At 49.5% G+C, this 17,701-nt stretch overlaps 10 protein-coding genes and 2 pseudogenes across 10 annotated transcripts in view, besides 13 other annotated features; all 12 read left to right on the plus strand.

Annotated features, from left to right (window-relative positions):
- Positions 1–8: 8 nt before the first annotated feature.
- Positions 9–37: a microsatellite.
- Positions 38–145: 108 nt separating this feature from the next.
- Positions 146–1,183, plus strand: TraAM80_04823 (uncharacterized protein; the record flags this gene model as incomplete). The annotated part of the gene is made up of 1 exon (XM_029381736.1): positions 146–1,183. One exon carries the CDS (start codon positions 146–148, stop codon positions 1,181–1,183), a length of 1,038 nt encoding a protein of 345 aa, XP_029238415.1.
- Positions 1,184–1,275: 92 nt separating this feature from the next.
- Positions 1,276–1,296: a microsatellite.
- Positions 1,297–1,322: 26 nt separating this feature from the next.
- Positions 1,323–1,348: a microsatellite.
- A 30-nt stretch (positions 1,349–1,378) lies between these two features.
- Positions 1,379–2,005, plus strand: TraAM80_04824 (uncharacterized protein; the record flags this gene model as incomplete). Its single annotated transcript, XM_029381737.1, has 1 exon — positions 1,379–2,005. The coding sequence occupies one exon, from the start codon at positions 1,379–1,381 to the stop codon at positions 2,003–2,005; it is 627 nt and encodes a 208-aa protein (XP_029238416.1).
- Positions 2,006–2,390: 385 nt separating this feature from the next.
- Positions 2,391–2,423: a microsatellite.
- Positions 2,424–2,498: 75 nt separating this feature from the next.
- TraAM80_04825 (uncharacterized protein) lies at positions 2,499–4,250 on the plus strand (the record flags this gene model as incomplete). The annotated part of the gene is made up of 1 exon (XM_029381738.1): positions 2,499–4,250. The coding sequence occupies one exon, from the start codon at positions 2,499–2,501 to the stop codon at positions 4,248–4,250; it is 1,752 nt and encodes a 583-aa protein (XP_029238417.1).
- Positions 4,251–4,267: 17 nt separating this feature from the next.
- On the plus strand, positions 4,268–4,828 carry TraAM80_04826 (uncharacterized protein; the record flags this gene model as incomplete). The annotated part of the gene is made up of 1 exon (XM_029381739.1): positions 4,268–4,828. The coding sequence occupies one exon, from the start codon at positions 4,268–4,270 to the stop codon at positions 4,826–4,828; it is 561 nt and encodes a 186-aa protein (XP_029238418.1).
- A 96-nt stretch (positions 4,829–4,924) lies between these two features.
- Positions 4,925–5,028: a microsatellite.
- Positions 5,029–5,208: 180 nt separating this feature from the next.
- TraAM80_04827 (hypothetical protein) lies at positions 5,209–5,638 on the plus strand (annotated as a pseudogene).
- Positions 5,639–5,816: 178 nt separating this feature from the next.
- Positions 5,817–5,856: a microsatellite.
- Positions 5,857–6,118: 262 nt separating this feature from the next.
- Positions 6,119–6,137: a microsatellite.
- Positions 6,138–6,304: 167 nt separating this feature from the next.
- On the plus strand, positions 6,305–6,799 carry TraAM80_04828 (uncharacterized protein; the record flags this gene model as incomplete). Its single annotated transcript, XM_029381740.1, has 1 exon — positions 6,305–6,799. One exon carries the CDS (start codon positions 6,305–6,307, stop codon positions 6,797–6,799), a length of 495 nt encoding a protein of 164 aa, XP_029238419.1.
- Positions 6,800–7,006: 207 nt separating this feature from the next.
- Positions 7,007–7,032: a microsatellite.
- A 195-nt stretch (positions 7,033–7,227) lies between these two features.
- On the plus strand, positions 7,228–10,101 carry TraAM80_04829 (putative mismatch repair protein MSH2; the record flags this gene model as incomplete). The annotated part of the gene is made up of 1 exon (XM_029381741.1): positions 7,228–10,101. One exon carries the CDS (start codon positions 7,228–7,230, stop codon positions 10,099–10,101), a length of 2,874 nt encoding a protein of 957 aa, XP_029238420.1.
- Positions 10,102–10,370: 269 nt separating this feature from the next.
- Positions 10,371–10,410: a microsatellite.
- A 108-nt stretch (positions 10,411–10,518) lies between these two features.
- TraAM80_04830 (serine peptidase) lies at positions 10,519–11,364 on the plus strand (annotated as a pseudogene).
- Positions 11,365–11,382: 18 nt separating this feature from the next.
- Positions 11,383–11,411: a microsatellite.
- A 323-nt stretch (positions 11,412–11,734) lies between these two features.
- TraAM80_04831 (uncharacterized protein) lies at positions 11,735–12,598 on the plus strand (the record flags this gene model as incomplete). The annotated part of the gene is made up of 1 exon (XM_029381742.1): positions 11,735–12,598. The coding sequence occupies one exon, from the start codon at positions 11,735–11,737 to the stop codon at positions 12,596–12,598; it is 864 nt and encodes a 287-aa protein (XP_029238421.1).
- Positions 12,599–13,301: 703 nt separating this feature from the next.
- TraAM80_04832 (uncharacterized protein) lies at positions 13,302–14,351 on the plus strand (the record flags this gene model as incomplete). Its single annotated transcript, XM_029381743.1, has 1 exon — positions 13,302–14,351. One exon carries the CDS (start codon positions 13,302–13,304, stop codon positions 14,349–14,351), a length of 1,050 nt encoding a protein of 349 aa, XP_029238422.1.
- A 387-nt stretch (positions 14,352–14,738) lies between these two features.
- Positions 14,739–14,766: a microsatellite.
- A 102-nt stretch (positions 14,767–14,868) lies between these two features.
- Positions 14,869–16,638, plus strand: TraAM80_04833 (putative WD40 repeat protein; the record flags this gene model as incomplete). The annotated part of the gene is made up of 1 exon (XM_029381744.1): positions 14,869–16,638. One exon carries the CDS (start codon positions 14,869–14,871, stop codon positions 16,636–16,638), a length of 1,770 nt encoding a protein of 589 aa, XP_029238423.1.
- A 419-nt stretch (positions 16,639–17,057) lies between these two features.
- Positions 17,058–17,082: a microsatellite.
- Positions 17,083–17,228: 146 nt separating this feature from the next.
- Positions 17,229–17,306: a microsatellite.
- Positions 17,307–17,428: 122 nt separating this feature from the next.
- TraAM80_04834 (heat shock protein 85) overlaps positions 17,429–17,701 on the plus strand; it is a gene marked incomplete at both ends in the record, with an annotated part of 336 nt that continues 63 nt past the window's right edge. The window contains one exon of the mRNA XM_029381745.1: positions 17,429–17,701. This exon is cut by the window's right edge and continues 63 nt beyond it. Within this exon, the coding sequence (XP_029238424.1) occupies positions 17,429–17,701 (273 nt within the window).

A 17,701-nucleotide genomic window follows, 5' to 3' on the forward strand; every position in this document is an offset into this window, starting at 1 on the left:
GTCGTTCGTTTCTTTTTCTTTTCTTTTTTCTTTTTTTCCAGTTCTTTCCCCACCTTTCATTGTGGGAGACTATACATTGCTTGGGTTCGGCTGTGTTTTATTTTTGTTTCTGCCTTGTTTTGCCGTCTTATTTACCGCTGGCGCTATGCGGCTCAGGAGCTTTGCTCACCTCCGGCGCCGCGTCTTTGCCGAGGGTTTCGCTGCATCCGCCGCGTTTTACTTGCCGCTGTCATGCCTGACCTCCTCACGTTATTTTCATGGTCGTTCAGGCAGAGGCGATCTGCTCTTTGTAAACTCGGATGCCCGTCGCCACAACGGGCGGACCCTCGGCCAGCTGCGCGGGCTACGCCACGGCAGCCAGGCTACCTCCCCAGAAAGCGGCCAGTTGCATTACAAGAAGCTCATGGCCCACGCTGTGGGCGAAGGAGCCAAGTCTGGGTCCGAGCAGTACCGACATGCCGCCTGTACGTGGTCCTATCTCCTTCCATCCTTGTTGCGTTGCGCAGAGCTGGCAGTCACCGAAAAACTCTGGTCGAAGTTATGTCAGACTGAGATGAATGGAAGGAGCGGAGATGCGGCTTTGCTTACGGAGCGTGAGAAACAAAGTGTACGGAGTGGGCAGGATTTGTTTCGATATGAGCTTCATCAACGGTTACCCTTGCTTGAGGAGTCTGTGTTTTCTGCCGAACTTCACGAGCTAATCAGTTGGTTCACTGTAGCCCGGCGGGCCTGGGTTCGACTCCCCACCACATCCCCGTCACCCAAGGCACTCTCTACAGACATCTCCGCTGATCATGTGGTTTTAATGGAACGTCCCCTTCTTCCACCGCGTGACGTTTTCTCGGGTGTTGCGCCCCCCACCATGTTCAGAGACACCACACCTGAGAGCTGTCAGACATACAACATGACGCTGCGCGTGGCACAGCTGACGGACGTCGTTGTTGTTCGTGCACGCAATGAAATGTTTCGCCTGGACAACGCTGAGATCGCTTGCGAGGGTGGCCCGAAGAGCGCACGTTTAGCGGCCAAAGGGAAAAAGATGCGACGGCGTCTTGTGGATGAACTGTGCTGGCATGATATACCCTACCAGGCGGTGGTCCCCGATAATGAGATGGGAGGAGGCGGCGGGGAGGGTGTGTGTGCGAGGCCATGCCACGCTTCCACGGCAACAGTTTCTAAGTGAAGTGTGAAGCCGGAGGCAATGCGCCACGCACGTACTGAATGAAAAGAGGAAAGGTGCACCCAATGGACATATGTCACAGCACTTTTTTTTGCATATATATATATATATATATACACCTATGGGTAATGGGGGTGCTTGCTTTATTTATTTATTTATTTATTTATTGGGGGGGGGGATTCATTTTAACCTTTGGTTATGCCAGTTTGCTCTCTTTTTCTTTGCTTTGTGTTTTGCGCCATTTTTTATGTTGGTGCGTCCTCATACGAAGCGATAGGCATTTACTTTGGCACCATTCTGATGAATGTTGTTTTCAGCCTGGTGCGCGCTGAGCTGAACAGTAGTGTCATCGCTTTACTGGTGGTTGTGTTTCTTCTTTGCATGTTTTACTGCCTCCGCCGTGCGCCTGCTCGGCGGAAGCATCATGATACGAGGAAACCTGCAATGAGTCCTGTCCATGTGGCTCATGACACACCCCGTGTGAAGCAGTTGATGGGGAAGTATGAGTTTACAGTAAGAGTGCGGGCATGCGATGCGATGCTGCGCCGTCTCCCTCCTGAGGTATGCTTTCGACTCCGCCTGTACCTCTCATTGATCCTCAGCATCGTGTCGTGGAACCCTCGGCAAGTGGTAACGGTGATTTACCGCGGGTTGGATGTTGTGCGCATTTGGAATGCGAGATGTTACACGGAGCGTACCGCAGCAATTTGCATTCGCAATTGGAAGCACACATCCCTTTCAGGGGATGCGGTTCCCAGTCACACGACGGGGAAAAGAGGCGGCTGGACCTCAGCACAAGCAGTTATTGCTATTTGGCTGGATTGAGTTAGACCTTTGATGTACATTCTTCATGTTATTTTTGTTATTTTTGGGTATGTGTTTCCTGTGTTGTCCTCTTCTACCACGGAGACTTTTCCCTGGACACAGCTGCTGTATCGTTATGATTATCATTGATGCAGTGCCTGGTACTTGCCCAGTGGGAACGTGGCTGCAAACCTACTGCGGCTTTGCTGGCATGTTTGCCGTTGCGTTTTTTTTTTGTTGTATGGATGTATTTGTATTTTTAAGTTTTTCTCCTCCACCTCTACTTCCTTCTGAATTCATTCTACCACAGTCGTGGCCTCGCCAGAACGAGAATAAACTGCTGCAAGACACTCTCTGTCTACATGCCTTTTTTTTCCCTAGTCAGCCTCTCCCTGACGCTGGTCATTATTATTATTATTATATATATATATATATATATCTCCCTCTTTCTTATTTTCTCTTTGTGCGTGTTGTTCGACTCTGTCTTTTCTCACTTGAGGTGACTGGCTGTTCCATGGTGTCGACAAGGTCTTCCCCCCATTGGGAACGGAACGAAACGCGACTTCTTCTCCTTGATGGCGAAAGTCTGCAGGGGCAGTTGCTCTCAGGGCTCTCACTGCTGGCTCTGACCAGCGACAGCAACGCACCCCACACGGCAGTGCCCTCTGGGCCGTTGCGGCTGCGTCTCGTGATGTGTTTTATGGAGGTGGCGTCGAAGTATCCGGCACTGGGCACACTTCTGCTGGAGTGCCCGCGGCGTCTGGACGATATATTGGGGGAAGAGTTGATGCATTGGCTCCGCGAAGAAAGCGCATTGTTTTTGTCGTCTTCAAGCAAATTTCACATTCCACCACGGGGGCTTTGCCATCATGTTTGTGCAGAGAGTCCATCGCCGATGAACGTTGCTTCAGATGCCGGCCGTGAATGTTCCATATGTGCGTGGACTGCACAATGGCCATGTGATTTTTGGGAGGCGGTAGAAAAAGGAACCGTGAATATAAATGTTTACTGCGCACTGAACGCATTTCCCAGTTGTCTCATACCCCACCTGAAGCGCTCGCCTTTTCAACTACCGAGTGACGCATCAATAGGAGCAGAGCAGTGGATTCATGTTATCGGCCAGATTACAGGTGTGTTTTTCCTCAACCGGGAATCCTCGGATCCAGCGCCCATGCTGGAATTTCAACCGTTGCTTTACAACCACAATGGCGTGGTCGGCCAACTACCGCTTTGGCTGGATCTTTCGCTTCTACCGCCCACTGAGCTGCGTGCTGTAGCCGTTGTTGGGGAACGCATTCAAGTATTGGGTCTGCTAGAAGTGGCGTGTGGTCAGATGGGCACGGCGCTGTACTCTAGGCGTCGCTGTACATTCGCTGCTGCCTCCTCCTCCTCTTCCTCCATTGCGTCGGCTGGACAACTTGTGATCGAAGCCCGTGCTGTTCGTACCGCCAATTTTGCTTCACCCTGGTTGCAGGATACATTTATGACAACAGCAGCTTCTGCAACCTATCCTTCCTTTTCGCTAGAAGTTGAGAGTATCTTTGCAGTGAAGCACGAGTGGGAAGCGGCGGCTTTTCTTCAGGCACGATGCAGCTGGGAAAGCGTAGCAGGGGCAGCTGCCTTTGCCTTGGCTAGAGGGTCTGGTGGAGTTTCACACGAAAGAGAACCGAACGGTTCATGTCGAGTTGAAGCACTCTTGGCAGCTTCAAGAGTATTTGCCTTGCCTACAGCGCTGTGGGCAGCTGTGAGCATTGTTTTCACATCCGCAACGGTACAGGTTGACTCCATTGCAGCCTCCGTGGTGGGACCATCCGATAGTATTTTCGTCCTGCAGACGTTTTTGTTGGCATTGGCTTCAGAAACAAATATAGTGATGCCTCTCATTCACGGTAACGAGGGTGCACTTCTCCCAACATATACCAGAATAGCCACGTCGCAGGTGAGCATCCCTGTCACTGTTGAGGTTGGACGCCACATCGAGTGTGTACGTGGGGGACTGCTCAATATGGCTTCCCAACGGGTCCTTTTTGCACCCTCGTTACATGCTATTACTGTTTCAGCCTTGCATGCGATACAAGGCATTATTAAACAACACAAGCATGTTGTGGTGCGTGAAGGGGGTCAGCGCGTGGGATGTCGAGCTGCTGTGGCGTTTATTGGAATGACGCAGGAATCGATGCTGGTGCAGGATCGTCAACTTTTTTTTTTATGGAGCGGGGCGACGTCGTCATTCATCTACCCTCAACCTCCCCCACCGGCCCCGTAGAGGATGATCATTTGGCGATGCTTGAACTGCTCTCAAACAAGACCGCAGGTAATGGGCGGTTTGAAACGGTCACACTTGATCACATGTGTCTCTTTAAAAATCAATGGCAGGCGTGGTGCGGGTTGGCGCTGCAGCCATCTGTAGATGAACCTACTTTGCCGCAGATATCCCCCGCATGTGCGTCTCTGCTTTATTCTTTTTTCTTTACAGCGAAAGCCACTTGTGCAGAGGCTGTGGATGCTAGCATGATGACGACCTTGGTGAAACTCACATGTGCCCATGCTCTGCTACGTCAGAGAGTTCATCCTAGCGAAAGACATGGGGAGATGCGAACAACTGTCGCATCGGCTTGTGCCTGTGGTGCGAAAATGAGAGAGAATTATGACTCTACCGCACTTGTCGATGCTGTGGTGGCGATTGCGCTCTGCGATGCTTCTTTGAACTTCCTTGCGGGTGTCTCCCTTATGGGAGAATCATTCACGCTTGATCACATGGTAAGTGATGCCCACTTTGATGTTGTGCAATTTGCAAAGGAGCTGTATGCGCATCTTCTATCCCACATGCCAACACCGATGTGAGTCAACCTGACTGCTATGGAAGTCCGCCTTCATCATACCATCGACTTGCTGCTGCAAAGACTCCCACTACAAACATAAGTACAGAGAGACGGCAGGTTTTTTTTTATTTTTATTTTTATTTTGATTTTTTTTTATTTTTTTCTTGCCTTTATCTTAGTTCAGAATTAACATCTGATTAGTATTATTATATTATTATTTTTCCACCGCTTAAACTGTGTGGGAAGGGGTGGGGACAGGGGGAGTTGGGGGAATCGGGATGTCGGCGCTTCGCACAGAAAACGCCGGTTGTAGTCCACGGGACTAGACAAATTCATATGCGTCAAGGTATATCCTGCCGTTACTCGTGTGAAGTGGTGCACTTCTGATTATTATTATGTTTTCCTTTTTTTGATTTTGGTGCTTTCATTTTATTCCATTGGACCGCGGCAGCTTCCGCATTCAATAGGTATATCCCTCTCTCCAGGAACGCACACATACACTCACTTACCCACACGATGATGTTTGGCCGGCCTCCTGCCCCCCAGGCAAACTGGGAGGAGATGTACTTTTACCAGAAGCTGCACCACCTCTTTGACCACGGCGCAAACTGGATGATCTCTAAGCTGAACTGGTGGATCCCCTCCGTTGCGACAGGGGATGGCGTTGAGTCTTTTCCTGCTCAGCGAGAATCCCATCGGTGAGGGTGCTGCCATTACGATGCCCACCTTTTCGCCCGTGGTGCGCACGCCCATCTTTGGGTTGCAGCTGCCTGAACGCGACGGAGCGCCCTCCGGAGAGGGCGACGAGGATGAAAATGACGAGGAAGTGTTCTAAACACGCGTGTGCAAAGGCGGAGCTATCACCGACCCCTTCTTCCGCCACCCGTGTCTGCTTGATCGAACGGCGTAGGCTCAGAGGGAGTGGCAGAATGGATGGAGGTGCTGTTTACAGCGTGTAAGATGCACCTTTTCAATTCCTTCAGGGAAACAAGAGCAGCAAGAGCAACGACAACAAAAAAAAGAAAAAAAAATAAAAAATAAACAAAAAAATTAGAAACATTCACAAGCGTACGGACCTATATATGCATATTGTACGAAAGAAATAGGGAGAAAAAAGGTGAACGAAATGAACAGATCTTTCGGGCTTATGCAATCACATACATGTTTCCTGCTGAAGATGATGCTTGTCGAAGTAGTGATGCGGGCGCTGCTGGTGGTGTGTTCTCTGGGGACATGCCCAATTTGCCGCGTGTGTGAAAATTAACGTTAACACGAAACAAGAGGGAGTAATGACTCATTATTTTGTGTGCCGTTTCTTTTTTTTTTTTTTTCGTCAACACTCCCTTCTTTGGTTTCTGCTGCAGCTGGTTAACCGTTATTCTTGTCAGGAACACCATGGCGGTTATTCTTCTTTTTTTTTTTTCCAGGTTGCATTCCGTATAAATACACAAGGTGGCGGTGGTGGTGTTGAGGCCGTGGAAGTGTTGGCGTTCTCCCGATGAGTAATTCGCGGGAACAAGGGGAAGTGGGCAACGGCGCAAATGGCGACAGTGATAACAACAATGCTTCTCTCGCCATCATCGATATGGAGACGCGGACGGTGAGTGAAATCTCACCGATAGAGCTTGAACCTGAAGGCTTTTTCAGCTTTTCTAAGCGAGGGAAACTTACATGGTGGTCGGCGGTCATTCTGGCGCTCTACGTGGTGGGGACGCTTTCCGCCATTTTTGTACTTATCTTCTTCTCCGTGCGTCGCACATCTCCATTTAAAAAAAACTCTTCGAATGATAGTCGTACAACACGTGACATTGCCTTCACGTCGTGGCCGCCTTATTGTCAAAATGGTTGGCACCGGAAAACCTTTTCTTGTGCACGGCGCATGTGGATTGCGTCTTGCTTAGCAAATTGTATGCCTTACTGGCCGTCCTGGAAACGACGCAGTGTTGCACAGCCGAAGTTGCCGACGATATTTTTTACCGAGCATGTGCGTTGACTCGTCTGTAAATGTTGCGTGACCGTTGTTGTTGTTTTGCTCATGTCTTTCTTTTTCTGCATGACAGGCTTGAATGGCGGATGGAGATGCAGGCACGATTTTGACCCTTCTCCATATTTCTTATTTTATTTTTTTCTGCGTGCTTTGCTAAAAACCTTTTTTTTCCCCCTCATTGGCAGTTCCTCGTTGAAACTCGGGGCTCTCTCTCTTTTCCTTTTCCTTTTCCTTTTCCTCTCTCGGTGTGTCAACGTCATTAATGTCATTAACCCTGCTTGCATCGGTGTCTTGCTGCGTCTCTGGGTGTCTGCTTGTCGTTCTGTAGAAGACTCCTTCGTCGCTGCTTCGCCCTTTTGCTTTTTTGTCCCGGTGAAAGGCAGAATAGTGGACGGAAAAAAAGAAAGCAGAATAAAAACAACAACAACAATAACATGAGTGATGAACGGGATGCGTCCGTAGTGCAGGCGTTTACGGCTGCAGGTGGTGATGACAAGGCGTGCATCCACATCTTTGCGCGGAGCGGTTCAACGCCGGGGTGCTACGTGCTGGGCTCGTGGGCTGGCTTCATTGCGCGGGAGTATATCCGGTCCACTGCGGTGCTGAAGAACTGGGGCGGCGTGGAGGTGGTGGTGATGAACGACAGCATCGCGAAGGAGGTCATCCGTGACAGCCTTCTGCTGCGGGGGGTCTCCGTGAAGTATTACGAACGACAACCCGGTGGTGGTGGGGCCTACATATGCGTGCAGCGTGGCTCACCTGGGAACATTACCGACTTTGAGGCGACACTTTTTTCTTTTGAAGAGGCGGATATTCAGTTGATGGCGACGGGGGCAATTGTTCTCGAAAAAAATAGCTCCAGTAGCAGCAACTCGAGTAAGTGCATGCTGTCAGGCGGGCAGGGCGTTCGGGTGGGATTCGCCGCATTAAACACAACACTCCGGACCCTTACGTACGCGGAGTACCTCGACACACTGCAGCTAACCAGTCTGGATGCGCTGGTGGCGCAGTGCAACCTGAAGGAGCTCATCTATTTGAACAGGGGTAGAGGCAGCGGTGTTGGCAGGGAAGACGGGGCTGCAGCGACTGTCATCGACAGTGGACACGAAGAAGAGTCACTACAGGCGGTAAAACAGTTGTGCGAACGCGCGAATGTCGCGTACCGTGAATGGAGGCACAACGGCGCTGTCTTCTCGCAAGATCCTTTGCAGAAGCAGGGACGGTTGGAAGGTAATGTGGTAAAAGGCAATTTTCTCAGCGCCCTTGACGATATCCTTCGTGTGCCAGAGAGTAGGCTTGCCCTTTCTAACTGTCCATTGGCATCCCGGGCGGTTGAGCATCTTGTATTAAATAACATTGATGCCTTTGACACGACAAATCATCGTGCCTTTTACCTAAAACACACAGTGCCATCTACCTTTATGAAGCTGGACACCGCAGCAATACAAGCGTTGCACATCATACATCAGAAGCCAGAAGCACGTGGTTCCCTTCCCACTTCTGTTTATTCGTGGCTGAACCGCTGCGTCACTGGCATGGGATCTCGGATGATGCGACAGTGGTTACTTCAACCACTACGCAATGTGGAGGACATCGATCAACGTCTGTCACTCGTAGAGATGATGGTGGAAAATCCCATTTTGCGAGATGCTCTTCTTTCGCAGGTGCTGCGACGTTGTGGAGACATGGATCGGCTGAACCGCAAGCTTCAACGTCACAGCATTGCTTTAAAAGACATTCAGTCTATTCTAACGTTTGTAAACACCATTCCACAGGCGGTGCAGGTGTTGAGGAGTCACCACACTGGCCGAAGCGGAAGGTTGCTGATGGATGAATACGTCGCACCACTAGAAGACATTAACGATAATTTCAGAAACCTCCGTACCCTTATCACAGCTACTGTTGATCTATCGGATGAAAACACCGCCCGTATTAATCCTGAATTTGATGACGAACTAATAGAGTTGGAGGAGCAGCGGAAAAGCGTGGTCAAGGACATTAACAAGGAACACGAGCGCGCGATGAAGAAGTATGGATGGACAGAAAAACAATTAAAGTGTGAATACCATACAACGTACGGGTATGTTTTTCGTGTCTCCCGCAAGGAGGATCAACAGGTGCGCACAAGCAAGGAACTTATCACGGTAAGTACTTCCAAGGATGGTGTGCGTTTTGTTTCCGAGCGGCTGTCCTCGCTTAGTGAGCAACACAAAGGCATTCGGAAAGCCTACGATGCCCGCCAGCAGGATCTTAAACAAAAGCTTGTAAGTACTGTGGTGACGTACCTGCCACTCCTTGATGATGCAAAGGAGTTAATTGCGGCGCTGGATGTTTTTGTGGCCTGGGCAACTGTGGTGAAGGACTCTCCACATCCAATGGTTCGTCCAACGATCCGGTCACCTATGACAGCAGCGGAGGAAGGGAGCAACGGAAGCCTCATCACGATTGTAAACGTTCGTCACCCGCTTGTTGAACTTCGTCAGCCAAGATATGTCCCAAATACGGTACGACTCACTGACAATGCGAACGCGCTTATTATAACGGGACCAAACATGGGTGGCAAATCCACTTTTATGCGGAGCGTGGGGATAGCTGTTGTGCTTGCACAGGCTGGCTGCTTTGTACCGGCCGATTTGGCGGATATTGTTACAAGGGACGCTGTCATGTGTCGCGTTGGTGCTACGGATCACCTTGCACAAGGGGTGTCGACGTTTATGGTGGAGATGTTGGAGTCGGCTGCCATTTTAGCCGCCGCTACGCGGGAGTCTCTCGCCATTGTGGATGAAATTGGCCGTGGAACGTCTACCTACGATGGTTTTGGCTTGGCCTGGGCAATTGCACAGGAAGTGGCAGTTAATGCTCGATCCGCACTCCTCTTTTCCACCCATTTTCACGAGATGACGCAGCTAGCAGGGCTCCACACAAACGTGAGGAATGTGCACTTTGGTGCTGATGTCAACACAGTCGAAGGGACACTACGCTTCTCTTATCATCTGGAGCCTGGGCCGTGTGGTCGCAGTTATGGCTTGTATGTTGCCCAGCTCGCCAACCTTCCAGAGGAAGTTGTGCAATCCGCCAAGTGTAAGGCGGCAGAGTTGGAAACCTTTGAGCAGGATGAAGGACAAAAGCGAGCCCACACACTTCTCTCCTCTGCCTCCCCAGAAGTTAGTGAGCGGGTTGCCTACTATGCGAAATGCATACGTGACGTAAATGATACTAACTCAGATGCGGCAGATGAGGAAGCGAGGAAGCGGCTCCGTCTTGAAATCCAGCAGGATTCTCTCGTAGCATCTCTTCTTCAAGTGTAACATGAGAAGAAAACGTGTGTGAGTGTGTGTGCCTCTAAGAGCATCAGTTGACGTCTCTAATCACAGTTTTTAAGGCAACAAAAAAAGGATTTGGGCAGCAGAAGTAGGACTGGAAAGACCTGAAGCAAACATGATGGTTGACGGGACTAAGGAGTTGAGGGTAAGAGAAAAATAGAAGAAGGATGCGTGTATCTGTCTACTTGCTTTTGTTGCTTTCGACGCACTCACTCTCTTGCCCTGTCTATGCATGTGTGCATGCACATATGGACTTTTTGTTTTGTGCGTGTGTGTGGTTTTGTTTCTGTTTTTACCTGTATTTAAATAAATAATAAAAAAGAAGGCAGTGAGGGTGGGAGGAGTGGAGGAGCAAATTGGTTTTGGTGTGCGTGGAGGCGAAGTTGTGGTCATGTCATTAGCAATGATAAGGCGCTTTGTCTTTGATCTAGCCCATCCCGCTGCCATTAGGCGCTGCCCATAATTTGCCCAAGCACGATAGGCCTTATTCAGCATGAGGATGCTGTGATTCACTATTTGCACACCAAATACCGTGTTTTACAAGGTGCTTCTGTAAGGTTGAGCAGACCCTTGATGACTCTTTATTGCCATGGGAACGCAGAGGACTTCTTGGGTAATTGAGACGACACCCTGGTAGCTTTGGGCCGCGCGGTTAGAGTTGACATTGTTGTGTCCGACTAATGTGGCATGGCTTTTCAAGGGCGAAGGGTCAACGTGAGCCAACAGAGGAGCGAGTCTGTGCAGATGCAGTCGCCATATTTGAGGAACTCACTGATCGTCTTCATATTTGGGCCGTTTATCATTGTTCTCATTGGGACGCTTGATGGGTGGTGGGCCTGCCTCTTACTTGGCTTGGAAGCATCATTTTGCCATTACTGGGCTTATTCTGTGTTCCACCTTTACCTCATGTTTGGATGCGGTGAATTGTTCCTTTCTACGCTACCTATGTTTCCAAAGCATGCTTCCTAATGAAAAATTTCTACGAAATGTTGGTGACTGTCCTGTGTCTATTATGCACGGGAATAATGGCACTGTTGTGTTTCATTTAGCTGTACCGAGGGATTATCAAAGATCGTCGGACGGGCGCAGAAACGTCTCAACAGGGAAAGCACGGTAGGCCATCATTGGTTTGAGGGTGAGGGATGCAATCACAACAATCTTGAGGAGGTATACATGAATGTATTGAGTAGTGTCCCCAACACCTTGGAACGCGTGACAAGTTACAATGCTACTAGGCATACTCTGTCCTTGGGCAATTAATCTCCTTATATATATATATATATATATATGCATATTTTGCATTGGTTTGTTTTCCGTGTTTGTGTGCGCATGCTTTCTGGTTCTTTGATTACTTGAGAGTTGTTGTTGTTTTTTCTAACTTTCTATTCCAAGCTGCTTGAAGATGGGTGGGTGCGTCTTTATTGTGAAACGAGGGGGGGGGGGTACTGTGGCCGCTGCTGTTCGTTTTGTTTTGCCGCCGTAGCCTGAATGTCAACATGTACAGACATTGAATTTTCTCTGAGAGCCAATCATGGTGGAATTCCTTTTTTTTTTTTGTTTGGGGAATGTGGGGTCTCTTGCGCAGGAACCACGGAGGGAAAAAGAAATGGAGAGACCCATGAGAAGGGAAAGCATTCCTACATTGAGAATGCCTCCTCGCAACACGAAGTGTCCAGCTGGGAAATCTGAGCGACATTACACCACACTAGGGAAAAGCGAGAAATGCAGCAGAAGCGGTTCCCTGTACGTTTTTGACTTACCTGCGTTTCCACAGATGCGGGCTGCTCCCGGCAGAAGTGGCGTAGTAGAGACTATGTCGGGTATTCTACTTGTTGACGACGATGAGCCCCAACATGGAAGAACTCCGTCAGGGCATGGAGTAAATTCGTCTCGCACGGGCCCCATTGTTCCACCTGAAGACGTGGGGAAGGAAGATGAGGAATATAAGGATAGCGGGGATTTATCTTCCTCACTTTCGAGTGCCTATGTGCGGCACCGCCGCTACGAAAACCCCTTTACTGCCTATCAGCCGGTTTCGGATCCGTACGATCGCCACCGCGAAATGGAGCGGCAGCAACGGTTTATGAATGACAGCAAACAGCTAGGACGGCCGTTTATTCCATGTGGTGGGCGAGCACTAGAAAAGCCGACACGCTACATGTTGGGTGATTGCGTTGCTTCCATTTACCGTACGGTTGTGCGTGACTGGCCCGAGACAGCCCCAATGGTCATCTCCACCGCAGAGGACCTCATCGTTGTTTACATGAAACGGGATCGAGTGCGCAATACGCACACGCTGCTGCGTTATATGAACGACTCCTTGAAGCGAAACGAGGCGGTGCGTATGTTTGATTTAAGAAAGGTTCCCGAAGGGTGGGATGTCATTACCGATGATGGACATATGATGTACACCTTCAAGCCCCCGTGGGTGCGACAGAGGCGGTTTCTTCCAGATCAAGTCGTGGCCCACAAAGCACATTAGGGGGAAAAGATAGTGCTTTGTTGGTAATAGCAAAAAAAAAAAAGTACAGTGTATTATATATTTATATGCCTATATATACAAACACGTATGTGTATGTGTATCTTTCTTTGAACCAGTTGCATTTACATACGGAGCGTCGAGGATATTTTACCGCGCAGCCTTTTGGAGGAGTTGCCCCGCCGTTAAAGAGGAGGAGGGGGAAGGGGGTTACAATACACATAAGAAGTATATTACAGGGGTCGTGGATTGGAAGGGAAATATTACATCTATTTGTGGGCACATTATTACCCATGCTTGTGCAACACACACGCACACGAGAAGGGGCCCAAACTAAAACATTTGCCTCCCCCACCCTCACCCCCTCTAACACCGCGCTGCCACGGTGCCTAGAAATATTACTTATTCCACTGCTCCTACTTAGTGTCGTTTGGTTGACGTTGCTTCTGTTTATATTTTTATTTTTCTTTCGCGATGATGCACCGGCGCAGATTACAAGAAGTTAATAAGACGGTGTCAAGAACATTTGAAGGGAGCAGATGAAAAAGTGTTAACGAGAACGGGAATTGACTGGCATACCTCCAGTCTTTTTTTTTTTTTTTGCGTGCTAGATGGGGCTTTGCCCATGGATACTCGCAGGCTGTCAACTTCTCTTAATTCCATGTTCTACTTCTTTTTACTCTTCCTCATGTAGGCGCCGCCTCTGATGATGAATCCTGACGCGCCACCCTTCATTCCCACGTTTGCTCGTGCTAAAGTCAATCGTCAGGTGTACACTCGCGCAACACTAAAAAATATCGAGTTAACTGTTGTCCAAAGCATTGCCTCTGCTCCTTTGACTGACGCCCAGTCGACCCTACGCACACCGACGGACTTTGCCGCACTTTTAAACCGTCCTTACGCTATTGAGTGGCTGGATGTGGCTCATGTGGCTTCGTTGGTGCGGAGTGGTCAGCGTCTCGCGCGCAACGTCCATCCTCACGCGGCTTCACGTGACCAACGTGAGGTCACCATGCGTAGTAAGCAACCGTGTTGCACACAGTGTTGGCGGGGTCCGGAGGCCTGTTCTTTTATTAGTGAGGTGGTTGCAACTTCAGTGCGTCGTGCAGCCTGTAGCCGGCTTGGGGCTGCGATGCTTCAATCAGGCGATGTTGTATGGAGTTTGCTGCAGATGGCTTTGGTTTTTGAGGCCCGCCAAAGCTCCTTGAGGCTTCGCACACTAGCCGAACAACATCCAGCTGTGGTGGACCGTATTCGACAATATCTCTGTGGGGAGGGATATCACCTTCCGCTTCCTAGTGTTACTGCACACGAACAGTGGCAGGCTCTTAACTTGATGCTGAAATTTGACTGGATTCGTGACAGTCGCACTCGGATTTTTACAGAGATTTCGAAACGATGGAAGAAGCGTCACACACACTTTGAACAGTTTGTGCATTTCTTTGAGTACCGTGATGACCGCCCTCTACACCCCGTGAAAAACATGTTAACACATTCTGCTAAACCCGTACTAGTTTCTGTTCTGTCTGGGGATGTGCTTGCGGTGGTATTGCTTGCACGTCTTGGTTTTTTTGTGCCGCCTGACTACTACTGGGACATATTTCCTTTTTTTTCTCAGGCGTTGTTGACGGGGGACGGCGATGGGCAGATGTATCATCTCATGCGACACCTGTGCTTGCACCTTGAGGAGCGACAGCGTGCCCTCTGCCGTGACGTGTACAATCCCATTGTGCCTCCTCGGGAGAACTCCCCGTGAGAAAGCGTAAAAGACAAAAACGAAAAGTTGAAACGGGAAGGAGGGATCACAGTTTACAAAAAGCACAACAAGAAAAAAAGGAGGGAAAAATGTGGAGAATTTTTGAGGGAATGGAGACTTGGCACATTTGATGGTGACGGTGTTGTGTGATAGCATGACAACTGTCCTTGCTTTAGGTTTGTCTTTGGGGAGGAAGCATGAGAGAAATAAGCCGATGGTGCGAAAGGATCTGACGGGGTGGCGGTAACTTTCATCCACACTCAGGTGAGTGGAGAGTGAGGTGGGGAGCGGAGGATTGGATGCCGCGTATGTTCAGTGCTCTTCTGCTCTCCTTTGTTTGTTCTGCTCATGGCTGTGGCGCATGCCTGGATGTTTGATGTTTTCCCAGTTGTTGTTGTTGTTGTTGTTTTTGTTGCTTATTACGCTTTGCTTCCCAACGTTATGTGTGTTTGCTCTCGGTGCGGGTAAGGAGGAAGAAAAATAGAACGTTTGAGAAACATAAAGAGGCAGGGCAAAAATGCGGCAATGGGCATATGCGGAGTTGGACTCGACCCCCTCCGGTCGTTCCTCTGGAAAGCGACGCGCGCGCGCCAGTGGAACTATGTCGCTGCAGGAGCTCTCGGCGAACACCCTGCAGCTTTATCTTCGCTCACCAGGGGACGATGATGCCCCGCCCGTTCGTTTGTCGCGGCACATTCCCCAGCGTGAGGGAGTGGATATGGCTGTATCAGCCTACAACCTAACCAGCGCCAGCACGACCACACTCCCCATGCCTTCTGTCACGGCTGCAGCAGGTGGAGTAGGAGTTGGGAGCGGCAGTGGGGGATTGCCACTTCCGCACTCTACTGTGACGTCTCACTCCAGCGTTCATTCCGAGTCCTTTGTCTCTGATGATTCATCCTACGTGATGTCTATCTATAACGAAGTTCTTGCTGAACAGCTAAGTGACGAAAACACACTGAGGCATCGCAAGATTGGTGGGGATGTACTACGGTTTGATAGCACAGATGCCATGCGTAGCCGTGGACCCCGGTCAAACTCTGCTGGTATTAGTCGTGCTGTTGGTAGGGGCTGTGTGTCCTCACGTGGTGAAGCTGCTGGGAGAACATGTGCACGCCGCTGTGGCACAGGTGGAATCCCTGCACTCTCCCTGTCACCTTTTGCATCTCCACCAGCCGGGAACACGCTGATGAAGCGCCTTAGGCCCGGTAAACCAGTGACACAGCGGGTAATTTTTACCAACCCAGAACGGGTGCTGGATGCACCAAATTTTCCATTAGATGCCACACAACTCCTTCATTGGGGCAGTAATAACAAACTTATCATTGGATTAAAGAACTCCCTATATGGGTGGGACTCTGTGACGGCACAAGCTTCCTTAGTCGTTCAGTTACAGGATAGTATGCATATTCGTGCTGTGCACTGGTTGCATAGATGTGCATGTATAGCACTTGCACTGGATGATGGTGTGACCGCAATTTATGACTGCCGCAGTGAAGAATTTCTGCGAACCGTGCGTGTACGGCTTCCACCGAAGGAAGAAATTACCTTTCTTGCGCTGAATGGACCACTCCTTTCCATTGGTACTAGCACGTCATGTGGCGGTATTTACGTATTTGATCTTCGCGCCAAGCACGCACTGACCTCTGTATACGAAGGCCATACCAGCGCCATCACATCTCTGCATTACTGTACCGAAGAACCCTTTTACTTAGCCTCCGGTTCTGCAGACGGCTCCGTACGCGTGTGGGATGCGCGGCGCAATAGCAGTCCTCGCTATGCCTTTGATCATGTTCACAATGGCTCTGTGAATAGTATTTTGTGGAACCCGGACAAACGCAGCAAGATGTACACCGGCGGGCAGGATGGAATGCTTTGTTACGTGGACACACATGCTCCCCTGACAAATGTTCCGCCAGTTCTACGCAGTGACGAGGAAGGACCCACAACGGGCAGCCACTTTGTCACGCGAGCCATCAACACTCTACACCCTATCAGCGGCATTGTGTCACCGCCTGGTATCAACGAGTTGGCAACGTCCCACAGTGGGAAGGGGCATATCCAGATACGTCAGGTCAATAATTTTCACCTCATCGGTACACTAAACTCACCAAACTGCGAGGAAGATATTTTGTGCCCCACACTTGCCCCAGACATGGAACGCATTTGCGCCGCACAGGGGGAAACTCTAAAGTTTTGGCGCGTCTTTGCTCCGAGTAAGCAACAACCGCGAACAAAAAGCTCCACGCCACCGCCCGTCTCGCAGCTTGAAAAGGAACTTCGATAGCGCCTTAAGAAGACTGCTAACACGCCCACAATGGAAGGCAGCGGTTGGATGATTTATGCTGTAACCGTTTTTTTCTTCCCGACCCTGCAGCTGTTTCCTCACAGGCCTTTTTTACTCATTTTGTTTCTCACGTTTTTTTTTCTGTACTTCATTTTACTGGCGTAATCAATACTGAGGTGCATCTCTGCGCCACTCTTTTACCACTCATAACCTTCATTGACCAATCCACTAGATCCGTATTTCAATCACTCTCTCCACTTGTACACACACATACATGTGTGTATATATAAACATTATATATACATACTCCTATAATACGCCAATGGCAAGAACCTTTATAACTACGTCCGGAGCGCAGGAATTTGATTGCCGACGGCACCAACTCGAACAAACACAAGAATCGGTATACACAAAGCCAGAAAAGAAAAAAAATAAAAATAAAAAGAGGTCGCCAGCTTATCATCAATGTACATATGGTGCAAATCCTAGCACCTAACGCAATTAAAAAGTGAAACTTTTTCCACACGCAACAAAATACACAATGAAGACAGCCACGCCAAACTTACAACACCTACCTGACACACTAACCATTTTTTTCTTTTTTCTTCTTTATTGGCATTTTCCCTTTTTTTCGTGTGTGTGTTTCTTTTTCTCTTTTTTTTATTTTTGCGCCGCCAGCATCTAACTACGTCTTTCGTAACACAACACCAGCAGCATTCTGCGGCAAGTATAAGCAGGAAGAGCAAGCATACAGCCTATTACACACCCCAAGAAAAAGAGCCCCGTAAAGATGACCGAGACCTTCGCATTCCAGGCTGAGATTAATCAGCTAATGTCTCTCATCATTAATACATTTTACTCAAACAAGGAAATTTTTTTGCGTGAGCTGATCAGCAACTCGTCTGATGCGTGCGACAAGATCCGCTACCAGAGTCTGACGAACCAGGCTGTGCTGGGCGACGAGCCCCACCTTCGCATCCGCGTGGTCCCCGACAAGGCAAACAAGACGCTGACAGTGGAGGACACCGGTATTGGCATGACCAAGGCGGAGCTGGTGAACAAC

The sequence above is a fragment of the Trypanosoma rangeli genome (genome assembly GCF_003719475.1).
Source record: "Trypanosoma rangeli strain AM80 chromosome Unknown Tra_15.4_contig_00147, whole genome shotgun sequence".
Lineage (NCBI taxonomy): Eukaryota > Euglenozoa > Kinetoplastea > Trypanosomatida > Trypanosomatidae > Trypanosoma > Trypanosoma rangeli.